The sequence below is a fragment of the Hetaerina americana genome, unplaced genomic scaffold (assembly GCF_022747635.1).
Source record: "Hetaerina americana unplaced genomic scaffold, ioHetAmer1.1.p SCAF_4, whole genome shotgun sequence".
Classification (NCBI taxonomy): domain Eukaryota; kingdom Metazoa; phylum Arthropoda; class Insecta; order Odonata; family Calopterygidae; genus Hetaerina; species Hetaerina americana.
The window spans coordinates 52,402,885-52,429,104 of NW_027286985.1; the positions used below are offsets into that span (position 1 = coordinate 52,402,885).

Here is a 26,220-nt window from a genome sequence, read left to right on the forward strand (position 1 = left end):
TTTACAAAATATTTTCTTTTTCAGGAATATGGACCTCATACAAAGCTTCATGAGATAATTCTGTTGAAGAATATGAAATTAAACTAATCAACTCGATCAGACGTTTTTTTATTGAACCAACAACTTTTGTAAAAAATAAAGATTTTTTCTGAGTTATTATGATACTATTTTGTTATATATTTCTTTGTTTATACATCTTTTATGTATCATAATATATTTTTTGTCATCATCCCATGATAGATGGATATTCTCAAGTTATGCGAACAATTTATTTGCATTCCTCTCCTCAAAGAGCTTACCATATAGCATGGTTAAATATTAATCAATTTCAAGAATAAAAACGCTGGACCGAAGTCGAACTGCTATTATAAAAGTATGATCGCATATTGTCTTGAAATTATACGTTATGCTATTCATTGAGTGCAATTTAATAGACAATTTTCAAATATGTAAGTTTTTTATGAATAAGAAGCATCACATGCTATCACTACGTTGAAAACCTTTATGTAGAAAAATTTAACAAGCCAGGAAATTAGGACTGAGTGACTCGATGCTCGGGCCATAATAGAAGGGAAATGAAATATTTTTTTTGGAAATTGCATGGAATTGCAACATTTTTATCTATTCTACATTTTTATCTATTCGTATTTCTATACTCTAATGTAAGATTCAAAGTTCAGTCAAAAACCCCAAAGAGGTACTTGATAAAATGTACATGCATTGAAAGTTGTTTAATTTTTGGTAAAAACTGCAAATAAGAACGAATTTTTAACTCGGAGACGTAAAATGAGTTTTAACTGGGCATTTAACAAAACAAATAGAACTTCTATGAAAAGCGAAACTAGTGATGGTGAGTTACTGCATTTTTCCATATGAGGCATCATTTGTAGTGTGTGAACAAAGGAGCAGTTAGACCGACTGATTCCTCTTATAATATTTTTTCAACTAATCATTTAACCCTAATAACACCATAAGCGAACTAGTCCTTTAGTTACGCCGTTTCTTATTTTTAGTTCAAAATCATCCGACGCACAGATATTAATTAAACGCGATGTTATTTCTATATTTAAACATCTGTTTGACTCTTACATTAAAAACTAGGTAAAATAATTCAATAAGGTTAATATTTTGACGCACTCGTAAATAGTTAGGTCAAGTCAAAAATTTGCGCCTCGCATACGGCTTAATTTTTCTGATAATAGCAATGATCAGTACACTTTCACGATAAGTAAACCGTAAAAGATATCAGGCGAAAAAAGTCTTCAAATTAAGGTTACTTCGTAGAGGGGTATGGTACAAAATCATCTTATGAGATAAGCGTAAGCCCAATTCCTCAACTTATAAGATACCGAGGCTGATAATGAACGTAACATGGGACAATAATTTCAATTCTCTATCCCTTTCTCTTCTAATTCGTTAAAACAAGTCTCGTGATGAATGGATGGAGCGTTTCTATAAACCAAAGATCAATGACTTTTACACTTACTAAAACCACTTAACAGATTACTAGTATTCTACAGCTTATAGAAGAATTTCAACGGTCTCTTAAAACTATATAATTAAGTGGTCAACTTCGGTAGCGGTTCCGCTTGACAGGAACACTTTTGATCTTGACATCATCCCCGTATACCCGTTTTCAAAGGTTGTTTCACTGACTTATCGACTTAGTAACACGACTGAATATCTCACTCATCTGCTTATCGTTCCAATTACAAAGACTGACTTATTGTTGATATTTGATAATATATATCACATAACATCAAAATTTCTCTTAATAGTATATCACCAAGTGAAAAGGTGGCCTTGCTATGGAATAAACTTTATGTGAATCAACAGACACAGCGTTTTTATTTAATTTATTCTAAAATTGAACCAAAGCCAATTTCACCAGTAACAGTCCCTTGAACTTCCTTGAAACTTAAAGAATTACATGGTCCAATATGAGCATAACGATAGAATAGGAGCCAAAGAAATATTATTTCATCCTCAACTGACAAGATCAGTACGAGAGTAGGTTGAAAACTAATGCACACATGCTTGTTGACCACAAACAAAAACAAATAGTTAGAACGTGCTGAAAGTAAATTTAAGTACAATACTAAATTTTCAAAATTATATATTTATTTTTCAACATATTCACCGTTTAGGCTAACAAATTTCTCCCAACGTGTGACAGGTTTTTTCATTCCTTCACTGAAAAAATCGTCTGACTTTTCTCGAGTCCAGGACTTGACAGCTGCCTTTACTTCATCATTAGAGGTGTAATGAGTCCCTAGACGCGTCTCTAGAGTCTAGGAAAAAAAATCGGGGGAATAAGGAGGGTGTGGAATCGGTTCAAATTTCAGGTTTTGCAGAGCCCCTTCAGTTGCGCGCGAGGTGTGTGCGAGGTGTGTCCCCCACGAGCGTTGTCATGTTGCAAAATTATTGGCGCCAGGCTACCTTTAACTCGACGAACTCGGCCAATTCCGTTTGCGATACGCTTATGAGTGATTTGCCGGTCATTTTGAACCAAATCTGCGACGATCGGACGCCTGCTGCGTGTTTCATAAACAATTATGGCTTTCCAGGCTTGCAACCACGAAATTTTACTACCCATTGATTGACAGAAGACCTATCAACAGCCTTGTCTTCATAAACAGCCTTTAAACGACGATGAAATTCAGTCGGAGTCACTTTTTCAGCAGTTAAAAATTCGATAAAAGCACGCTGTTTAGCTCGCGTTGACATAGCACTAGAACACGCCTCCATACTTCCGACTCTCAAAATACACTGGATTAATGTAACAATCTTAAACCTGCCCATACGTCTTGAGGGGGCATGTTACTTTCACATGCCACCCGAAGTGCTTCAGAAGGTCTGAAAACTATAAGCATGTGTGTATTAATTTTCAACCCTCGTAATATATAACTATCTGTGGTCGCAATCACCTTCATCACTGTGAGGATAGGTAGGTACGACTACAAGGGGAGAGTGAGAGCGAAAGATATCACAGATGGGGTAAGAGAGATTTAGGGGGGAAGGGTTGAAAGATTAACGGTTTGCGCAGCGACGGATCTAGGGGGAACATCCCCCCTCGAAGTGCCTTCCATGATATATTATTTAGCTGTTCGGTTCCAATTATTTGTTTTAAATACCAAACACCAGAAAAAAGTAACTTTGATTGCAACAAACTTATATTTAATTCTTACTGACTTCTGCATTTTTCCCCACCTCTCTTAACTTTGTGGGAAGGATTATGGGTAGCATTTTCTGTCCCCATCCCCCAATAAGCGATCCTGCAGTCGCCTTCAGGGGTCAGGCTGATACAAGGATGTTCGTCGATGAAAGGGAGGAAAGATAGCCTAATGTTTAATCGGGCATGTTAAAAGGATTAAATTGGTTATATGTCTATTCTATTGTTTATAACTGAATTGGTGTGACTGCGGAAGATAGGGAGGAATTGACTGCTACGCTGAAAAATGGTCGAAACCTTTGCGAGTGTCATCGTGCCTACTAACCCTTGATTTCGGTATTTTATTTCGATATGGTATTTTGTATTTGCTGATGTAAAAAACCGATCGAAGTTCGCATATGAATTAATGCATTGGGTTTCTTTGAGAGCAGAAAAGAAAGGGAGAAAATTACGATTCTTATGGGGAAGGGAATGCAAGGCTAGCATAGGATATCTTTTGGTTCTCACCTTGTTGCCTAGAGTCTCAGGGATTTTGGGGATTGCTAAGGGTTAAGAAGGGGCTCTGTTTGTCTGGAGAATATTAGAAAGATTCGTGGGGCATCATAAACGTACAGAGGTGCATTTGGAAAGTAACTTGGTGGTGGTTATGCTGGTGAAAAGGGATTTTTCATGATTTGAAAAAATTCCCCGGATTCTGACGTCTTTCCAACAAGTGATGTCAGTCAGTACAGTCATTACATCTGCCTGTTCAATTCTTTAAATTACCGTTATCGTTGAACATCTAGAAACGACTTTAATCTCCATTTTGCAGTCTATCCTCTATTGATAAAGACTATCTAGAGCATTTTGTTATGAAATAGAGAGATAAGGCTCAACTACGTATTTCTCTGTACGTATTGCACATTATGGAGATTTCATACACCAGGCACATCTCAGAGAGCAATATTCTTTCTCAACGGCTCCCAGGAAATAAAATGCAATTGCACCCGATCCACAATCCACAGATAAGAACCGAGCAGGCCACAGAACCTATATAAATACGAGGCACGGACGTCGATGGTGCTTGCATTTCTCAGTGGCAATACCTAGCGAAGGATGAAGGCTTCACTCTTATTCTGTAAGTAGGACCTCGATAACCTTTCTCTACAGAAAACTCTATTTATATAACAACCAATGGATTTCATCACATTTTAGACGATATTATTACTATTTATTTATTAGATAATATTACCCAAGGAAAAGAACCCGATATTTAATGACAGGGTCCTTCCCATATCAAATTTAGAACGGTCGCAAAAGCTTTCAGTTGGCGATTCTATGAAAACTATAATGAAAAGCCACACAATCCATTACCTTCTCGGCTATTGATAAATTACGGTTGGAAAATCAAGGTGAATTATGTTAAATATTGGGAATATATTTTTGAACTTTCAACTGGAATCTTCACCATTCTCTGACCAATTACATATATAGACTCCCCAATAAAAAATATATATCCTCATGTCGTTAATATCAAATAGGATCGCCGATACAATAAGTGACAGGAAAGAATTTAAAGATGGGCAAGATACAGAAAGATTCAGCCATAGATATTGTCGGCTATGGAAGATTTTGAACTGACAGTACTTTATTCTCTAATCTTTCAAGCAAATCACATTCTAACGAATCACTTAAAAGTATCATACTCTATCATTATTCTCAGTTAGTACAATGTTCTTTCTTTAGTACGTTCCGTTTCCTTCTTGTAAATTCTCTGGGCGCGCTTAATTATGGTAAACAATTGATCTAAAGAATAATAAAGGACGAAATACTTTTGAAACAATGAAAAAAAACAGCTGATCGCAGGATACTGGGCAATCTAAGTAGAGCACTAATAGTTCGAGATTCTAATTCAATAAAATTGACGTGGAAAAGAACAAAGTATTTGATTTCTTTAGGGAAGAATCTTTTATGTTGTAATCCTTTTTAAATACAGATTTTTCTAGTATGATGGAATAGCGGGCTAAGATTAGTTTGTTCGGATGAATGAGATATAAACTTTTGTTTCGCAAAAGTTGCCAGGGGGATGGAAGAAAAATTACCAATTGACGAAATAACTGTTTCGGGGTAGAGAAAAAATGTGGATACACTGATAAAATTCACAAATCATTTTTATGTGATTATTTCTCGGTATGTGACTAATTTTCCTTTCAAATATTATATTATCTACTTTTAAGATTCAACTTCAGCTGTTTCCTATTTGTCTCTTTTACTAATTAAACATGTTCCACGAAATACCCATGGCATTATAGGGAATTATATGCTCTCAGATATAAAGACTAATTTAAATAATTTCTGATAATATTGAAAATCAAAATTTGAAAACACATATAGAGTGAAACTCAAGGTCAAGTGTTTTATGATGAAAAGACGGTTTGGTTGGTTTTCGGAAAGATTTTGTCTTGTTCATACAAGTCTTTTATTTACATCAATGTACTCATACCGTGTATTTTCATGCAATGCCCAAAAGAAAAACTTTTTCCAGTTAAGTTCAGAAGATACTCGAATTCAAAACAACTGTGAGGTTTGCTCCAGAACTATGTAAAGTTGAGTTTCTTCTCGGCATTTTTTCATCCCATGCCAAATATTTGTTAGTAACTATTTCTGTTGTGTTTGTGTTTTCACGCAGTGGGATATCGAGTCATAGAAATTGCTCAATCAAATATTAATCATTAATCTCTGCACAAAGGGGATACTTCAATTTGCCGGGAATTCCACTAAAATGAAAAAGTGTGAAATTTAAAAAAAAAATTCGTTTTCATGATACTGGGGAATATCCACCGGTGCAGCTGAAAAAATTTGGGATTTAAGAAGTCTGAATTTATTAGTTCCACGTTCGGTCCACCATTCCTCTTTTCACTCCCTTTCCCTTGTTCATTTGATCGTTTTCATCAGTTGTCGTGATGGTAAGATCGGGGAGAACATGATAGAACTGGAAGGCCGGGGAAAATCAGTAGACCTAGGAGAACCCTATATTGATGAAGGACAAGGGTACCCGCGACATGGGAATACAAAAACCCATTCCTCTAGGTTTTAAAAATTCTACAATGGATGTAATGAATGATTTGTGAATCCGAATCGGGGCCCGCAAGTACACAAGTGGGACAACAATGAGCCAAATTACTATAACACTAATCATTTTTGAGATTAAGTTTAACATTATAATAAATTCATTTATTTCTACCTGACTAAAACAATATCTATATTAATTTTCAGTGTTGGCGGTGGGCTGCATCTCCGTAGGTAAACATTTAAAAAATATTTATTTAATTAATCATACGCCTAACAAATGCGAACCACCCGCAACACGTTTGGGACTCAATTAATAACCATTTTAACCGTTTCTATTTTCAGTTTTTGCGGATGTCTCCACAGTGACGCCGAGGCGTAAGTTTTATGGATACTTAGTTTTTAAAAGTTGACAATAATGATGAAAGATGTTAAGGGGGAGGTGGCTTCCAAAATGTTATCTCCCCTAGATATCCACATTTTACCCAATCACGCATAGAAACAAGCCATCTCTGTTGGAATTAATCTTCAAAACGTATTCTTTCTATTGTCTTCTACATTAAAATGAAAATGTTCTTCAATAAACTCCTGAAGTAGCTTCAGGTAGAGTGACCTTCAAAGGTTTGGCGATATGCGAGAATGCAGTTGGCAAATAAATAAATAAAATGGATTTAATTAAATGAAGGAGGTCTTAATTGTCACAAATCTATTGATCTCGGAATTTTTCAGCTAAGGTGATGATGCTTTAATAATTTATAAATAGTACATTAAGAACACTTCGTCGTGTACGACTATTCCCTTAAAAGTATCTAAAAGGAGAAGAATTTTGCGAATTATTTATTTTTAAAGATAATTAGAGTTCATTGGTTCAAAATCACTATCTTTAACAAAAATCTTTTCCGTTACAGCCACACCATCGCAATGGTTTCAAGTGAGTATAGTACAAATTTCAAGTGCAAAAAAAATCACTATCGCTTTTGTTCAAAATCGCTATTTTGGATTGTTCATTGGTTTCAGTGCCCAGGAGAAGGATATTACCCTCACCCATACGACTGCAGCAAATACTTCATATGTGTCGTGGATTCAGACCTTGAGCTCATAGCATGGCTAATGAAATGCCCAGGAAAGTTGTGGTTCAATCCTGAAAAGAATCTGTGTGACTTCAGGGGAAATGTGGACTGTCAAGCACAACCGACAGGGGGTTCATAATTGATTCAAACATCTAAATCAATTGTGCTGCAAGAACTATATAAAAATTTGTTAAATACTCATTATAATTGAGCGATATTGTCAATTCTACCAACTGAAAGATTATTTAGTAGTGTTGTCAATTGGTTGCCGCCGAGAAAAGCCAAGATTTAATCTTATTTTCCCTCCAACCGTGCAACTTAGATCCCATTCACACATACCAAATATGTGGCTGCAACCTGAGTGTTCTAAAATCTGTTCAAACAAATGTCCTGAATGTGTGGCACAAGATACCTTAAATTTGAAAAGATAAAATAAAGAATTCCATATAAAAGGGTTTTTTTTCCTTGAATCGCCTAACCCCTGAAGAACTTCCCTTATGTTACTAAGACTCTGTGGCCTGCACAATAAACTGCGCCCAAAACCTTTTGACCAGACCAATTAGCCGCAGGATTGGAAAGCTAAGTTGTAATACTGTGTTAATTCATGTTTATTATGAGATAAAAACGTGCCTGAAAATAAAAAAGTTTATTTTAACATTTTATCTAGCTCAATCGTCATCGTATAATTCATAGTGCCGAAACAGATCTATTTAGTTGATAAACGCCTACTCAAAGATAACTTTCCTCAAAATATAACTAGCTGCTAAGGCTAACCCATTCCTACTGTTAAGTAATTGTAGTATTCACTTATATTTACTATATTCGAAGGGCACTCAAAGGACAAAAAGTAAATGAAAGCGCCGCCATTGTTATTCTCATTTTATTTGTATTTCAATATTTTTTATGATATTTTACTTTTTCCAAATCATATGTACTCAGATTATAACTTAACTATTTATTTTTAAATCTTTTAGAAAATTTGAGAGCGATACAAATAAGCCGATATGGTAAAATATATCCCAGTTACCCGAAAACATTTGTTTTTCAAACATTCAATCTCATCGCAATTATTTAATCAACTACTTCATCATTTTATGTATCGTATTTGGCAATGTTTTTTGTATGTAATATTTAACTGAAGTTAATTAAAATGTACTAGGTACCTCCACGCAATGGTAATGAATCTTCGATGTATTTTATTCAGAATGTATCTAAGGGCAGGATAAATACTTAACTGATCATCCGATTAAGATCAGCTATTAGCGTGGAAAAATGGAATATTATTATCTTAATTCTTGAAAGAGAATGTAAAAAAATAAGAAAATTATAAATGACCACGATAAGAATTTAAATCATACGATGAGTAATTTTCGGTGAAAACTAATGTCAATTGGTTAGATCCTAGAAATTGTTTATTTAGTTACGGTGATAGTAGGCTAATGCCGACGCCGGGTTTCTCTCCACCCTTCATCCTTTCCTGTCCATCCCTAATGGTGCAAATGACCTCAGCTGTCGGTCGCCTCGCCTAAATACTACTACTACCATTGACTCAGGTTATTTCCACATTAGATGACTATTTTAAATAACTCCCTCATGGTAGGGATAAATCCAGAAGATCAACAGTAGGAAGGAACCCTAAAAAAGACTTACAGATGAAGGCCAACGGTGAATTAGAAGAAGCAAGAGTTAGAAAGAAGAAATCAACACTACGAAGTTGGAGGGGACAAAGAGATTGACAGGGTGCATGATAGCTTGGCGGTTTGCATAAAACTAAATCTCGGGTTAAAACTCATTATGATGCTGACCTATATTTATACGAAACGTTATTAACGTCTCCCTTGGATTGTGGTCCACAAAAAGCGCGATAAAAAATAGCTTTTGTTTCTCAATAACTTCGGACCGAGATAGAAAGATGGCGGGAGGATAATAATCGCCTTGAACTTGTGAACCTAAACCAAACCAACAAAGTCTTGACCAAAATTTGTCTAACCCACAGCATGTCAGGTGCAGTCCAGTTAAGAGGATCATAGGGCTCAACTGTGCTTCCAAGAATTCTATTCTTTTCTCTGTATCCGCAGCGGCTTCGGCCGGAAGGAACGTAAGCGGATTGTGAGACTAGGGACACTTAGTTTTCTTCTGTTATACGGGCCACATGGGGATTATTAGTCCGTTTCCTGATGCATGCAATTGCGTGCGGAGGCATGCATATTACGTCGTCGAGACCGATTTAAGCAAATGAGAAAGTTAAGCGCACAGAGGAAAAGATGCCATATGGAGTAAATGTTTGACAGAAGAAAGCTTTTTGAAGAGGCATATATCTAATAAAAATATTAAGCATTGTTCACTTCATTTCTCTCACCAGATTGACTGCAAAATAATGCGATATTTTAATAATTGAAGCATGAAAAATTAATATTTTCAGTTAAGGTTAATGGATAGGGGTCAGTCGTAACAGAAAAAAGAAAAGAGAATATTTAGTAATGATGTAAGATAGTAAAAATAATGCCAGAATAATAACGAAAAATAGTTTTCGTTGTTCTAAAGTCATGCGCCAGACAGTTATAACTGATAGAAATGACGTCATATTTGTTCAAACATCGTTTAAAGTTTATATAAAGCTTGCTGAACATTGCACTGATACTTAAAATGCTAAATACGATGGTAACTTATTTCAATGAAAATAATGTTTTAGCGGCCAAACGCAAAATATGGTGTTGCATCTTTAAACTACACATTCATAACCAACTTTACTCTGATATTGAAGGACTATGACAGAAATGCTTACGACTCTTTTTACTGTCAGAATTTATGCAAAAATAACATTACCACTTCATTTCTTAAAAAAATGTCTTATTGCACTTTAAAGAGAAAATAATTGTTTCCGAGCAAAGGAAAACTCGGTGGGGCAATCCAATGTATTTTACGACGCCGCGTTTCAATTAGATTGTGCCAATTAGACGGTGAAATGCATTCAGCTGTACGGACCTTTTGGGATTCCATTGGCAAGCGCATCGGAAAAGTAAATTATCTTCTAGCTCGCAGTATTTTTGAAGGGCTTTTTGATGACGTGCATAGATTCACGGTTTCCTCACACACTCCCTGAACAAAATAACATAAGCAACAGTTTAAAGTTAGACTAAGTTCACTTTTGCGAGAATATAGTATAGTATGTCACTGTTATGTGACTCGGCGACGGATTGTCCTCGCGGATTATTTTCTTTCAGTGGAGACTGAAGCTCAGTTGTCTTATATCACGAGGTATTCCACTTGGCAGCAAAGAACGAAGTACCAACTGACGAGGCCATCCAAGGAGAAAAACCATGACCTTCTAACTCTTTCTTCAAAATAGTGACATAAATAACAAGACACTTCCAAAAACGATTGGATATTCCAAAGAAACTGCGAGGGATGTCGCAACAGTAACTTTTAACGGAGTCATCCGCTAATGTGCATTTCAATGCAACAATTTTAGAGTGTAAAAATCATTCGCATTAAAAATCATCCCGGTCAAGGCGAATGATTTTTATACTCTGAAATCAAAGCAGGTGTTAATAAATAATATCCAATCGTTTCAAAGCAACAATTTCAGAGTATAAAAATCATTCGCCTTGGCCGGGATGATTTCTAATACGAATGATTTTTACACTCTAAAATTGTTGCATTGAAACGATTGGATATTATTTATTAACACCTGCTTTGATAAATACGGGAATTATCAGTAAAGCGCGGCATTGTTTAGTTCTTAGTGCAGCCATAAAATTATTTATTTTTTATATAATATGCTTGCCTAATAATGAAATTCAAACTGGGAAAGTGTCGAAGGCAGGATTCGAACACGTACACGCCGTGTTATCAGGCGGAAAAACTCCTCCCAAAGTACAATTAGGAAATACAGTAAAATTTTAACGTAAAAATTTTCATTTGTCAGCCATCGAAATAGTAAACCAGAAAAGACTAGAAGCCTTCGAAACCTGATGCTGAAAAATGATGATTAAGATCAAATGGACGGATAAAATAAGAAATGAAGAATTATACGATACTTAAGAATAAACGAAGAAAGAACCTTATGGACCACCATAGAGGAAAGAAGAACCAGATGGACTGGCCAAACCCTGAGGCTCAATGGAAGGAGGGCTTCAGTCAACCAATCTTAGGATTAAGCGACTAATGATGATGAGGTGTAAAATTGTATTACTCCTGCATAGATGTAGTAGGTCTTCGATGGGAAATTTTAGCGAATAAAAATTAAAACACCCTTTCCTGGTTCGACTAGGATATCGATCTATTATTATTTACCCATTGAAATCAATTTTCAATAGCACGGAGTGCTAAAGGAAATCTTTCGAGATATAATTATAGCCCACCTCCTTGCCTAGCCTAAATTATACACTGCTGGCTCGAAGAGAGGACTATGAATGAATAGGGATGCAATATACCCAATTTAGTCGAGTGTACTATTATTATTAAAAATACACATGTGCTGTAAGACAGTGTCAGGTGGCACACAAGTCCCAAATAATCACAAAAGATAATACATAAAATCAGACTTCAAAACACAAATCTCTTTAACAAAACAAGCGAATCCCCATCTCATTTACATCCATTAATCAGCAAGGAAAAAAGATAAATTAAAAAAAATTAAGCTGTTATATATAATGCAATACACCACACATCAATCAAATTATTGCAAATATACCTTACATCTTTTCTTAAAAGTATACACTCTGTTCGGAAAGGGCTCGAATATTTTTGCAGGTAAGGTGTTCCAATCAACAATTGTTCTATTCAGAAAAGAAATTTTTTTTATTTGTTCTCTGTGCCCGGCATTTTACCTTAAATTTGTGGTCATTTCTCCCTATAAAATTTGGGTTCCCCGCTTCTTTCCTAAGATCTGCCCAAGCTTTCTCCCCCTTTAGAATGCGGAACATTCCACAAAATCTGCTTACTTTCCTTCTAGTTTGTAGAGGTTCCCAGCCCAGCGTTTCTAGCAGAAAATAGTGTAAGAAATGTATGTAAAGGTATTGATATTAATCGTTGCAATGATAGAAATTAAGACCTTTGACACAAGACCTTCAACAATGATATTTCCAAAGTATACTGTGAGGAGTTTGTTATTGAGTTTATGAGCATGGCACGGATGTTACACGTAAACATACAAAATCAAAGTCAAATCTCGAGACCTAAAGAGGATTCTGTTGATGGAAATTATTTCCAATGGAGTTTCACAGAAAATAGAGCGCATACATTAAAGGCTGTACAATAACACTAATTTAATTCCTTATTTTACAACTGCTATGTTGTGAAATGGAGTAGTCTTAAAATGTGATTCAATGCCACGTAGGTTGCCCCGACAGTACTAATTAATAATAATGAATGAAATATTTCTTAACTAATAGTTGTTAATAATGCTTGTAAGCACAGGACATCCTGCAATATAATTAATTATCAAGGAGGTTTATCATAAAACAGCATATCTAGTAATGATTTAAGTTTACAAGCTTTGTTGTTCTTGTTTCAAAAAAGGTGTATTATCATAAAAAATGTAAGTAGACATCAAAAGTATTATGCATAAATAATTAAAATACAGATATATAGTAAAAAAATTAAAAACAAAAGTGGATATTGTCATACTTACAACCTCCACAGATGTCGTTCAAATTAACTGGCTTCATTTACTTAATTTTAGCAAATGTATCATGAGATACAATTAAATATTTATACTGGTAGTATCATCATGTTAAAAACAAGGAACGCCTGGTTGTGAGGTGACTATCCCTACGAGGAATCCTTAAAAGCGGATGAACGCCGAACTGCGAGAAGTCAGACAAAAATAAACGGGACAATAAAAATCGAGAAAGGTTGACATACCGAAACAACCGCCGATTTCCGAAGCTGCGGACGGGCGATAAATTGCCGTTTCTCCCCTCCTCCCTCGGAAAATATCACTCGCGATAGAGCATCAGCACAAACCTCCGCTGGAAGGAAAAGAGCCCTCTGTATCCTAATCGTCTGCTACCGACTAGGTTGAGGGGTGGGTCTCCGCCACCCTTCTGCCCTCTTTACGGCCAGGCGTCTTCCCTTAATCCAATTGAACTTCTCGTACGACGGGATCCTTCCTCTAATTGGTTGTTTTTTTACATTTTCGAAAAAATATGGAATTTTTGCATTTTTTTAATTTTTATTTTTCACGCTTAACACGAACACACCTGGGAGGTAACTCTCAGGACCGAAAGGTGGGCGGCTGAGGGGGGGAGGGTGTTTTCCAGGGTTAACGGGAGAGAAGGGGGGGTCGGTGGTACGAGAAGGAATCGTAAGAGAACGGAGAGAGGGTGGGAGGAAGAGGGGCAACAGGGAGGGGGACAGGGAGTCTTGGAAACGCCAGAAGACGCCAAGCCCGACATGTGCTTTCCCCCACGCTCTAGGGGGTATATAAAGTAGCCGGTGCCCCAGAGACCCTTTGTAGGGTGTACGACTGCTGAGCAGGAGGCTAAGTAGGCGAGGAAAACTCTCTCTTAATCTCAATCTCTCTCTCCAAAACCGGGTACTTTTTGTCCGAAAACCGCCCTCCCTACCATCACCTACAACCACTTCTCTAGTCGCACGGGAATAGAAGAGTCAACTTTGTCTTCTAACCTTTTTCGTACCAGCAGCATAAAAGTTTAATCTTTCCATATGATCCCCCTGCTGTTCCTCGTCTTTGTGGTTGCAGTTAAAGTATTCAAAAAAACAACTCCAAATGGTGAGTACTCTCGAAATCAGTTGAGTCGCTCCATTTTAACAATGCGGCTTCCGGTTAAAGTTCCCGCGGGATAGCACCACTCGGGTTTTGACTACCGGGTAACTTATGTTTTACCTCTTGTGTTTCGTGTTAACACAACATATTAGAAATACTGTTTTCATCATTTTAATGCTAAAATTTGAAAAATATCTGAAATTTACTTATTTCGCTTCGTGTTACTTTACATGTGACCTGATTGTGAGTGTATTTTATTTGGAAGTGCGCTTCCACGACCAGCAAGAGTACAGACGTGAATTTTCCAGCGATAAACCGAAATTTTCAATCCATTAGCTCAGTAATTTTTATGGTGAAAATATAAAGCAATATACTTGAAAAAGGTATTTAATTACAGTCATGCTTTAAATGACATGAATCGATTTCACAAAATAACCATCGCAATATTTTTGTGAGCTATCCAACATTATTACCGTTGGTTTTGTAATCTTCATGAAAAGTGACATTTTATGTATACGTACATTTTATCATATTAAGTATCCATTCTCTTAAATTATCTCTGGATAAAAATTTGTCCTGAAATGAGTCCGCTCATTAGACTTAGAGATTGATAAAGGCTAAAGGTTAACTTTATTGAATATTTTAATTTCGCTTCACGTGCAATGTAATTTTACAACTGCAAAGGTTAATTATTCTATGAATTAGTTAACTGGATCACTGCAACATGATATGGTAAATACTGTATATATGAAGACATATTTATAAGTTTTAAATATTTTTTAATGAAATAATTTGTAATCGAAGCAGACATTAAGCATTTTTAAGATAGCTCAGGTCACATGAGACACTCGTTTTTCAATTGACAATTGTATATTTTCATTCAGAAGCATGTTTTCCTGAATTTATATATGATCAAGAAGTGCCTTCATTGCTATAACTATTTGGAAGTTAAGTTTTATCGACAAAAGAGTCCGAAAATAAGTGAAATAGGGGAAAAAAGTATTAAGTATATCTTTTACCATTGTTTCATTCCAAGGATTCAGTATATTGTTCGTCTTCGTCATTTATTTTAAAGAAATAATTTGAAAGTCGGCTATATAAAGAGCAATTTTTCATTCCCTTCGCTCTGTACTAATGTGAAATAATGATATTTCTGTAAAAATTATCATTATCAATTCTTGAACTTGAGACGTTTAATTTATCGGTATTTCCGCCAATATTTTAAAGTAAATAAGGGCCTTTCAAAAGTTTGATTTTAAATCCATTTGTGAATGTAATGAAATATACTATTTTTAAACTTATTTTGAAAAGCGATATGGTTTCCTTGCCAAACTTAAAGTGAATTTATAACATTAATAACGTACCTGATTAGTTTTGTGCAATTGTTTGAAATTCATTTTTTATCTCAGAAGACTCATTTGACCAGAAAATGATAGCATTTTAAGAAGATAAATTACTGAAATAAGTCATTGATGATTGATATTGAAATTGCTTTCATTTATTGCTTGTATTCAAAGTACTGTTAAAATAAGGGCCCTAAGCAGAGAGAGAGCTAAATATTTAGAAATGCAGACTCTGAATTTTTGCTGTTAATTCCACCAAAAAACAGGCAAAGTCACAGTCTACCTCGGCAAGCGTGACTTTATTGACCACTTGGACACTGTTGACCCGATCGACGGAGTCATCGTGGTGGAAAGCGACTACCTCAAAGGACGCAAAGTTTTCGGACAAGTAAGTGTGCAAAATATTTTTTAATATCAATTTGTAAAGGATATTATTTGGGTGTGAACCTTTTATTTAAAAATACCCACACAAAATTGAAACAATGCAAAGTTAATTAAGAGAAAATTGCATCTCACAGTTACATTTATCTCACAATTTATACAATAACATTTACAATGTCGCTGAAGCGACGACTTTTCCCTTACAATTTGAAAATAATCAAATGTGCATATGAATCTTATAGTTCGATATATATGTTTTCCGTTATGATTACTGTCTCTCGTGATTATTAATGTTTTCCTCTCCATCGAAATCAGGTGACGACAACGTACCGCTATGGCCGAGAAGAAGACGAGGTCATGGGAGTCAAGTTCAGTAAAGAGATCTGCATCGCAAAAGCGCAAATCATCCCTTCAAAGGACAAACAGTCTGAAATAACTCCGATGCAGGTAAGGTATAATTAGAGGTTCTTCCCTCAGTCCACAGAAAATTTGCAACAAGTTTGTGAGCAATCGAAATAGACCACTCGAAAGTAAAAGCTGCCAACAGTAGTCATTAAAATGCAATGTTGGGAATAAATTCAAATTCTATGAAATAGAGAAAGTACAAGCAACTCCGTAGTTACTTCCAAGTTTGGCTGCAATAAACAATTTTCAATTTTATCCCAATTGAATACCGAATAACCTTAGTTTCTTTTCTTTGTGACAAAATATAGCTCAAAATTACCTAAATTTTCTGTGTAACTATCCAAGGTATAAACATAATTGAAGAGAAAATAGCAAAAATGAAATTCCCCTTTCTCTGGCTCAATTTATGGAAACGCATTTAGAAATATGTTTTTGTTGTAACGCCACTTCAGGATAATTATTACCCATATATCTGATATAATGACGTTTCGATTCAATTAGAGGTAAGAACAACAGCACCTGCATATCAAAAGCTTTTTGATTCTAAATTAACCTAATCTAACTTTGATATAAAATGGAAACGGGACCTTAAACTAATATTTTTAATAATATTAGTTTCCCAGCTAATAACATCATATTAGTAAAAAAATAGAAAAATACAGTTTTTTGGCGGTAATACATTAAGTGAAAAAATATTGAAGAGTAATAACTTTTTGCAGTGAAATCACGATTCCAGCCTTTTATCTTGCGCATATAAATTTATGTTAAAATACATCAAAAGAAATATTTGATGTTTCCAGGCTTAACTTTGTGGAAATCAATTATCACCGAAATAAAAGAAACAATGGCTCTTTTCACCAAATTTTTTATTAGGCACGACTATTTTCAACTCATCGTACCTACTATTTGGTACCTCGAGATGATGCCGATGTGTTTGAACTAGCCGTACCTAATAAAAAATTTGGTAGAAAGGTACATTACTTTTTTACTTCACTTACCTTAAAAGAAGTTGCAATGCAAAGCAAAATTTCCTATCGCTGGAGATCGTGTAACTATGAGATAAAAAAACTTAAAAAACTCCAGTTCACTCATGTTCTGAGGGCAAATTCTCTGAAACTTCATTTTAGAAAGAGTTTGGAAACTTAATTTCGGTATAGTTCAAATAAAAACTTCTATCTCATGGCAATGATTTCGACAACTCCCTGTAATTCACTTTATTTTTGAGGCACTAGTCCTTTCAATTACCAATATAACTTAAATTTAGGACATAATATCAATTATTTAAAATTTTTTATTTATATTTACTGAGCCTCTGTGAAATCCATGCTTAAATTTTTCAAAACGTGCACGAATTGATGACTTTCATTTCTTTGCCTTGTTGTTTATTCACTCGATTGCGATAGAAATTGAGCATTACACTCTGGCACTGGAGAAAAAGTTTTATTAAGTACACAATCCCAGAAAGTATCAAATTTCTCTCAAGTTCAGCATATTGAAACAAATTAAATCCTCAATAACGGCATATTCACATTAATTGCTGATGCTGCAGAAGACTTAAAAAGGTGAAAATCATTGGACGCCGATATTTCTCATTCTCGTAATGAGCTTTGATGAGCATGACGAAATGTTCACCAATTCATTACTTCCTCCTCCATCTCGCGCCACAGGAGCGATTGATGAAGAAGCTTGGACCGAATGCCCACCCATTTACTTTCCGCTTCCCGAACACCTCTCCATCCTCCGTGACTCTCCAGGCGGGAGACGACGAATCCGGAAAGCCACTGGGAGTGGAATACTCCGTCAAGACCTGGATTGGCGATCACTTCGAGGACAGGGGCCACAAGCGATCCTCTATCACTCTCGCCATCAAGAAGGTAAGCCACGTCACTAAATTCTGATAGAGATCCATGAACCATTCTAGCACATCCATCATGTTCACCATAGAGTTAATTTTCATTGATCGAGTAGAATGCACGACAATTAACGCCAGGCGCAGCAACTTATTTACCAAATAAGATTCTTACCACTATTAAGGTAAGCGATGGCTGCAGTAAACTGGAAACACAATACACTAAATAAAGATCTGAACTTATTAAATGTGAAGCTTGGATTCTTATCTTATGCATATTTATAAGCTAAGGATACTTATCTTATCATATACTTATTATATTTCGAGTTAAATAAATATATATATATATATATATATATATATATATATATATATATATATATATATACATCGGAGGTTTATAGCTAAATTCTAACCAAACCATTACGTATTTTGACCTTTCTCATAAAAAGCAAAATGTGGAATCTAAAGAGAGGTGTAAAAAATAAATCTTAATTATAAACTCCGAGCTGAGGATTCTACAGTTAGTTCTCATCAGAAACAAAATGTTTGTCCATTGTTTTAATTTTTCTCTGGATAACTTTCCTAAAATTTTATCCATACAAATTTGAATATTTGAAAAATAGCCAAAAGATTAAAGTGTATTATTCGATGTTGCACTCAATCAAGGTCTGCCGGCTGCAACTACTGCTGACTGTTTTAGATGCTATCCAGCATTGTTCTGTCCTTCGCCATATTTGATGCAGATTGTGTAAATTGAATATGCACACGTATATATATAAATTTGAGGGAATGTGAAGCAGTGATGTTCACAATATTTGACGGTTTCGGTACTCAGCAGGAAAAATGGAACAAGCTTCCTCCAGGAGCCACGAACACTTGAGTAACGTGGATTTTTAAATTCTATAAAATAAAAGGAAGGAATCATTTCGCAATTAACTTAAAATTTCAGGCGGTATGCAGCAAAAAACTATACTGAGTTACTTCCTACTATACAGATACAGGCTGAATTTAGCTAGAAAACACTTTCAAATTCGGGTATGCAGATAAAATCAGGTGAATTACCACCTAACAAAACTACTATGCAAAAAATCACTTTTGTCTATCTGGACTATTTATAAATACGGATGATTACAGTTGAAACTCTATGAAGTTTTCAAAATACCACTTCGGTATTTGATAGTATTGGTAGCAAATATTGTTAAATCCGAATTATCTCGTCCTTTGACTCCATCTTTCTTAACAGATTTCCGTCATTCTCCTTTTATTTTGCAGAAAGCAGGTTTTACTCGCATAAAATTTTCAAACTAATTTTAAAAACTTAAGCGGTAAATGAAACTGGTGTCTCATCAATGCGACCTAGTTATTTCCTTGTGATTTCCAGTTGATTATCATTTTAACAACAAACGATTAAAAAATATTGTGATTCCTAAGGACTCAAAGACTTGATTGCTCTTAATCTATCAGTGAATATAGAACATATTCTTTCATTTATTGGCATGTGAAAATTGCTTCCGAAATATCAAAAATGAGGTATGTTTTTATTCACATTCTACATCAAAATGATGAAGGATAAATCAGCGAGGTAAATGATAATTCTACTTCTACTTTCAAAAATAAACATTTAAGAGGAGAGGAAGTGAATTTTATAATGCAGTAGAAATCAGGGAACCGCTGATATGAATTGACCCACTGAAAGCGTATAATCGTAACTTAGAAACCTTGCCTAAAATTCAAAATAAGGAGTTGAACTAAGACGAGGAGCAGATGAAAATAATAAAGGGATTTTCCCATCAAACCACGGTCCACTAAAGTCATCAAGGATAACGCCAGAAGAGTCATCTTTTGTAATTTTCCGAGGAAAAATAATTTTTATTGAATTTACACTCATCCAGCTATCTTTCCTCACTCCTCAAGGCAGAAAATTCAAATAAATTTGTTTTCCCTAAACTTTTTAGGTCACCATAGTTTCCTCACACAACTCAGTCAAATCTAGTTAAGCATTCGGGTCCACTGCTGTTCGTCCCTCCAGCGCGTTTCAACGTCGGTTTAAGCACATTAGGGAGGTTGACAGGGAGAGGGAGACGGAGACATAGACAAAGAAGCATAGACCGCCATTGAGATTCTCCTAATGCTCGCAATACGATCAAATAAGAGGAAATGCGAAGCAATACAACTTTCGTTCGTCGCGAGGTGACATAACCACAGGTGAAGGAAGGGAAAGGATTTTTTTGTCGTTTCAAATTAAACAACAGGAATGTGCACACATTCTAACGGAATTGGAGCTCAAAGACACGTCTACAACGGGGAAAAAATCCTTACAACCCTCAAGGAATCAACGCGTCAATAGCAAGTGGTCGATAGAAAATACTCGTACATTTCTAGGGATTCTCAGGGAAGCCAGACATGCGCGACACTACTCGGCATTCATAATCTCTCGTCGACGTATGGGAAGTGTGCTACGCAGAGAATTGCTTCAGGAATAGGATTATATAAATCATCGTTCCACATTGTGTGCATATATTACCGAGGAAGTTCAACATTTAAATGCACAAATAGCTGATTGAAAACTTCCAGATGGCTAAAACAATCTAATCATAGTAAATGGAAAAAACTTTTGACATTTATTCAGAACATGCTAACAGTTGCTGCAATTTCAGACGCCAAGACTACCTGCAACTGGAATTCAATGACTTGTCATGAAATCAAGGCACTGATTCAGCTCCATAAACGCATTTGGAAAATATGGGCTATGAATAAGTAAGCATATAAATTGTGAGGCAATATCCTTTTCCCAGAACATCGAATAGTGTCAAAGGAATGGAACTCTTCTCGTAAATATTTACTGGCAACAGAAAAGTGTTGTCGTTAAGCATTTCCAAGAGTTTTTCATATTCCAAGTATATGTCATGAAAAAGCATGTGTTTTCAGTAGACGGTTTATGCATGGATTTTAAATAAAACCTTTCGACTATTAATCCTTTTTCCCTTCTTGGATTCCGTCAACAGTTGCAATACGCTCCGCCAACCCGAGGCAACCGTCTTCCAAGCTCCCTCGTCTCTAAGGGATTCACCTTCTCTCAGGGAAAGATCAACCTCGAGGTCACCCTTGACAAGGAAATCTACTACCATGGAGAGAAGGTCTGCCCCAACATCATCATCACCAACAACTCCCGCAAATCGGTCAAGAACATCAAGGTGAGATTCTTAACACTTTATCTGCGCGTATTCAAAAGTACTTGGAAATTGATTTTCAGCAACGATATAATATTTGCTTTAGCGCCTTAAATAAAAAAAACTCATATAATATAAATAATAAAAACCCGATTTTTTATAAATAACAATGTAGCAATTAGGCTAAATGTTTAATCAGCCCCATAATTCCATCTTTGAAAAGCCAAAGCGTCAATATTTAATTTCTAACTGTGTGTGAATCGTACAACACAATCAGAATAGTGTTACGTTCTTAATTTATTGGGGATTCATGGCTGTAATCACTTAGAAATTGAAAAACTTATGAATTCCATTTATTTTACTGCCTGACTTTATTCTAATTTAAACAACTGTGGAACAAAATTTAAAAAAATCGAAATTATAAATTGCTACTTTTGGTAGTTTAGAAAAAGTGAACATTCGATTTTTCGTTTCCACAGGATATATAATTTTTAAACTCCATCCATATTAACAAAATAATTGATAACGTCGACTTTAAATATTTTTCTCGAGAATGTTGAGCCTGGTTTCGTAGGAGAGAGACAATATCACGATACCTCCGTTCCAAAAATTCAATTACGGTTCTGTGATTATTTCATTTTCTTTACATATCCTCATCAAAATTCCTCGAAAATGAATTTTTGTAACCCTTTCCATAATGAATGGCCATATATTTTTTTTTTAATTTCCTAAATCTAGGTCTTCGTTGTCCAGCACTGCGAGGTGACAATGGTGAATGCCCAATTCTCCAAACACGTGGCGAGTCTGGAGACCCGTGAAGGATGCCCCATCACCCCTGGAGCTTCCCTCACCAAGTCCTTCTACCTGGTACCACTGGCATCATCCAACAAGGACCGCCGCGGAATCGCGTTGGACGGACACCTCAAGGTTGCAAATCGAACTTATTGAAACACTGCACCCCAATTGCTTTTGTGCGAACCTATTCCAACTACAGACAACACCTTTATTACTCAAGTTTCATGCCGAAATAGCTCCTATCTTATTAAAAACTCCGACATTAATGGGCACTCAAGGTAAACGAAACGCATTTCAAAACACTTTCAAACAAAAACTAGTATATTACATAGTGTCATTGCAAGCACTTCCAAGAATTCTTACGAAACAAGCCCTCCTTACCAAGCTGGAAACTGCTGCTTAAGCGCTGACATTAGCCCTAAAAGCGTATGCCTTCAAGTTTCCATCGATGAAGAATTAATTCGACCGAGAACAATTAAATCATGTTTAATTTCTGCCATTAAAATTTTTGCTCAAGAGCAAAAACCTTTATTTTTGGCGCCAAAGAGTTAAAAGCAATGCATTTTCATATCAACGCGAGAAAAATATGAACTTAGACTGACCGGATACTCCATATTTCATTGTTCCCAAACTTCTTACATTTCCTTTCCTAAATGTTCTCGTTTCTGAATAACACAAAAGTATACCTATTTGCTCTTTTCAACAGATGTTCTGGTATTCCAATTTCATGCTACGGCTTACGAGAACAATGTTCCAAGCTCTATTCTTATTTCTCCTGCACAGGACGACGACGTGAACTTGGCCTCCTCCACCTTGGCCATCGAAGGCAAATCTCCAGCTGAGGCGATGGGTATCGTCATCTCTTACTCCCTCCGCGTTGTCTTGAACTGCGGCGCCCTGGGTGGAGAACTGCAGACCGATGTGCCATTCAAGCTGCTCCACCCAGCACCAGGTAATATCTAACTACAAGATCACTGGCAAACAGCGAGAATCCCGAAGATTCACCGCTTTGAATCACTTTGCCGCAATTAAAAAATCTGAAAATCATAATTACACTTCTGCGACGGAAGGTATTAAGAGTCGATGGAAAAGCCACTCAATGAGGTAGATGCCAGCTATTCAAAACAAGATCAACGGGCGAGAAGATATTCCTAGAGGAGTCGACTCACAATTCGATTTTTCTTGAATCGAATATAGTATTAAAACCACTTAACTCATAATGCAAACCGCGTCTACACTTTCAAAAACTGCCGTCATTACTACCACAGTGCTGAAACATTCTTCGTTCACAAAATTATGTACGCGATAATTGAATAGGTTAAAGGTTTAGTCGTCAGAAGAATTTAAATGTTTGTAATCTATTTTAGAACGCCTGAGTTGAATCGGCTACCTATTATCACATCATTTTGTGTAACAAATATTTCGACTGTAGATGAGTAATTGGTGCAAGTCGTGAATGCCTACTTTAAGGACAAAAAAAGAAATATTTCCACTCGGACCTAAGTGATTTAAGTTCAAGGAAAATCACCTCAAACACTCCATTCTTTACAATATGCAGTTAGAGTTGACACAGTTTAAAACACTCATGTGGAACATTTTGAAATTTCTATTAAGATCCGATGAGTTAGGATCAGATATCCAACACAGATTACGCAGTCAGGCGGTCGTTACCGATTTATTAATTGTACCATCTTCAATTAATCGCTATGCTCGTTTGTGGGCCCTCATATTACATTCAATTTACAAAGATCGATTTTTAAGGGCACAATTGGACCCCTGGAGTTCTTGAGATGATAAACCCAGGAATTATATATTTCCAGGTCACATTATAAGTAAATATGACGGATAGGACGATTAATTATGCTATAGCCCCACTAATCGGCACTATTCGCAGGGTACATAGCGTGTCATTTGAATGGGTGGAGTGATCCAATGGACTCATGAAAAAAAACTAAAATGGCTCAAAGTGAAAGCAAGGTGCCTTCCTAAGTCTCTGGTAGCAGCTTTTGAAACAGGATGCTCCCCGCATAACCCAAAATCATTCAAATTCAAGAAAGACATCCACGACCGAACTTCAAAATCCCATCGCTCCATTTCACAATGTGCACAGCAACATTTGGAAATATATAAAAAAGTTTCACGGCTACGACCACAGAATTCATTAACAGATGGCTTTAAAATGTGCCAGACAATTATATAAAAATTAAAACTATCCGAAGTCATTTTGTCTAAAAAATACGAATTTAATAAAATGTAAATATTATAGAATGATAATGATAAAACTCAACCGAAGGAGTTTTAATTAATTGCATATTTAATGCTGATTATGTTAATTTATTAAGGTTATTTAATGGTAATGTAGGCTCTTTTTCTTTAATTCTTTATTACTTTAGTGTCTTTTTATGTAAAAAAAGAAATTGATATAATTATGTGCATTGTGTATTAGGGGATTTGTTTGCCTACGGTAATAAACAGCTATTGTTACTATTATTATTATTATTGTTCCTGTTATAATCACTTTATCTTTCCTCTATTTTTTTTAGGCACGGATGAGAACGTGAAGGCAAACGCCGAAAAGAAGGCTAAGTCCATCGAGCGCTCTCGCTACGAGAACTCACACTACACCAATGACGATGACGACAACATTGTCTTCGAGGACTTCGCCCGTCTCCGCCAGGAGGCACAAGAATAAAGACGAATGAAACAACATGCAACCAACGACCGCGACGACAACAGATGTGGAGGTGGAGAGAGAAATAGGATGAAGGAGGGGGGTTAGAGAACAACACCGCTTCTAATCTTCCTGAATAAGCAAAGAATCACCCTACCACAATACCTTCAAACAACATCTCCTCCTTTCAATCTCTTCCTTCCGAAAACCGGAATAGCCTCAAGCAAAAAATTTTACCTTAGGAAACGACGCAACCAAACTATTAAAAAAACTAGAAAATCTAAAAAAAATCAAAAAGAAAAAACATCAGAAAACCACAAAAAAATTAAAAAAATCCCCTCGGGGTAGGTTCCTCCTAGTGGTGAGGGGGGGGCGCATAAAGGTTTATCTTGAGTTAGTTGGAAAATGTGGCGGGGGAGTGGGGATCTCGAAGAAGGTCTCCTACCCCGCTAATTAATGCTCTTGTCATGTCGGGTACTTTGGCCTTGAAGCCTACTTTTCTCTCAAACAAATCGTCAAGTCCTAAGGATGAACTAAGTTCAGCCGAAGAGAGAGAAAATATGTGGGAATGTTTAAGAGACCTTCTGTGAAGTGGTGTTATATCACATTTATATTGGACTCAATTCGCTACCACTGCATCAAACACACTCGACTGCCAAACCAGTGCTTCGGGCTCCAATCTCCCGCAACCCAACCCAAAGCCACTCTATCTCTTGGTGGCTAACCAAACAGATAGCGAGCGATATTCCTCTGCGTGCGGAACGCCTACCGACGGTCGTATTCACAAAGGTCGATCGAAATTCGCCTCATGTGGATTTCTGGATCACAAAAATTTCATGCGTACGGTAACCATGGGAAATTTTACGCGAAGAACTAAATAATATCCATTTTTATATATTTCAAGTATTGTAATTTTTTTCTAATGAAAACACTTGAGTAAATGTTTACGAAGTCTATGACCCTGGTAAATGTTTGTAAAATATTACTGAAATTTGTAAATGTTTCCAATAAAGAATAAAAAAATGTTAAATGATCTTTAGAAAATCTTTGTATCTTTTCTTTTCACTATATACATCATTTCCTTCGCCAGCTGTTCATAACTTCTTACTACTTTCCCATATGTTTACATCGGGGCTTCAAATGTCATCAAACGACTATTTCTTCCTCTGCCCGGCTTACTTAGTAGTCACCCTTCTATTTGACCATGCATTTCACGTCCAGAAAGTTCTATTTTCCATTACGAATGGAAATAAATTATGAGGGTATATATTATTCTAACTTACATGCAAGCGCAATTAACATCTACAAAATTGACTAACTAAAAGCTTCATTTTGAGGATTCAGCGATTTAAATGTTGATCTTCTTATGGTAATTATAATAGCATAAAGCAGAGGAATATCTTGGTCTGCTAACCCCAAAGGTCGCGGGTTAGAATATCTTCTAGGTAGATTTTCAACCACACAGTTTTTGAGTGTTTGTGATTGTCCTTGCTGTAATTTGATGAAAAATGCGAATGCAAAACACCGACCTGCCCCACTCTCTCCTCCTTTTACTCTTTCCCCTCCGAAAAAGCAATACG

At 35.9% G+C, this 26,220-nt stretch overlaps 2 protein-coding genes and 1 long non-coding RNA gene across 3 annotated transcripts in view; 2 read left to right on the plus strand and 1 right to left on the minus strand.

The window, feature by feature from the left end:
* Positions 1–13,318, minus strand: part of LOC139692271 (uncharacterized) — a 55,173-nt gene extending 41,855 nt beyond the window's left edge. The window contains exon 1 of the long non-coding RNA XR_011701724.1: positions 13,159–13,318. This is a non-coding gene — a long non-coding RNA (uncharacterized lncRNA). The remainder of the gene's footprint in view (positions 1–13,158) is intronic.
* On the plus strand, positions 4,244–7,712 carry LOC139692405 (uncharacterized). Its single transcript, XM_071590576.1, has 5 exons — positions 4,244–4,289; positions 6,428–6,454; positions 6,566–6,598; positions 7,129–7,151; positions 7,238–7,712. Exons 1-5 carry the CDS (start codon positions 4,268–4,270, stop codon positions 7,427–7,429), a joined length of 297 nt encoding a protein of 98 aa, XP_071446677.1. The 5' UTR covers positions 4,244–4,267; the 3' UTR covers positions 7,430–7,712.
* Positions 13,319–13,741: 423 nt separating the features above from the next.
* Positions 13,742–25,682, plus strand: LOC139691765 (arrestin homolog). The gene is made up of 8 exons (XM_071589621.1): positions 13,742–14,029; positions 15,633–15,754; positions 16,063–16,194; positions 17,820–18,026; positions 21,010–21,198; positions 21,913–22,101; positions 22,753–22,921; positions 24,513–25,682. Exons 1-8 carry the CDS (start codon positions 13,963–13,965, stop codon positions 24,659–24,661), a joined length of 1,224 nt encoding a protein of 407 aa, XP_071445722.1. The 5' UTR covers positions 13,742–13,962; the 3' UTR covers positions 24,662–25,682.
* The last annotated feature ends 538 nt before the right edge of the window (positions 25,683–26,220 follow it).

Bases quoted from the DNA above. Each gene is read 5' to 3' on its own strand.
- LOC139692405 (XM_071590576.1), top strand. From the start codon at position 4,268: ATGAAGGCTTCACTCTTATTCT. The intron at 4,290-6,427 runs GTAAGTAGGACC...ATTAATTTTCAG, and splicing joins GAAGGCTTCACTCTTATTCT to TGTTGGCGGTGGGCTGCATC. The intron at 6,599-7,128 runs GTAAGTTTTATG...TTTCCGTTACAG, and splicing joins CTCCACAGTGACGCCGAGGC to CCACACCATCGCAATGGTTT.
- LOC139691765 (XM_071589621.1), top strand. From the start codon at position 13,963: ATGATCCCCCTGCTGTTCCTCGTCTTTGTGGTTGCAGTTAAAGTATTC. The intron at 15,755-16,062 runs GTAAGTGTGCAA...CATCGAAATCAG, and splicing joins GACGCAAAGTTTTCGGACAA to GTGACGACAACGTACCGCTA. The intron at 21,199-21,912 runs GTGAGATTCTTA...TCCTAAATCTAG, and splicing joins AATCGGTCAAGAACATCAAG to GTCTTCGTTGTCCAGCACTG.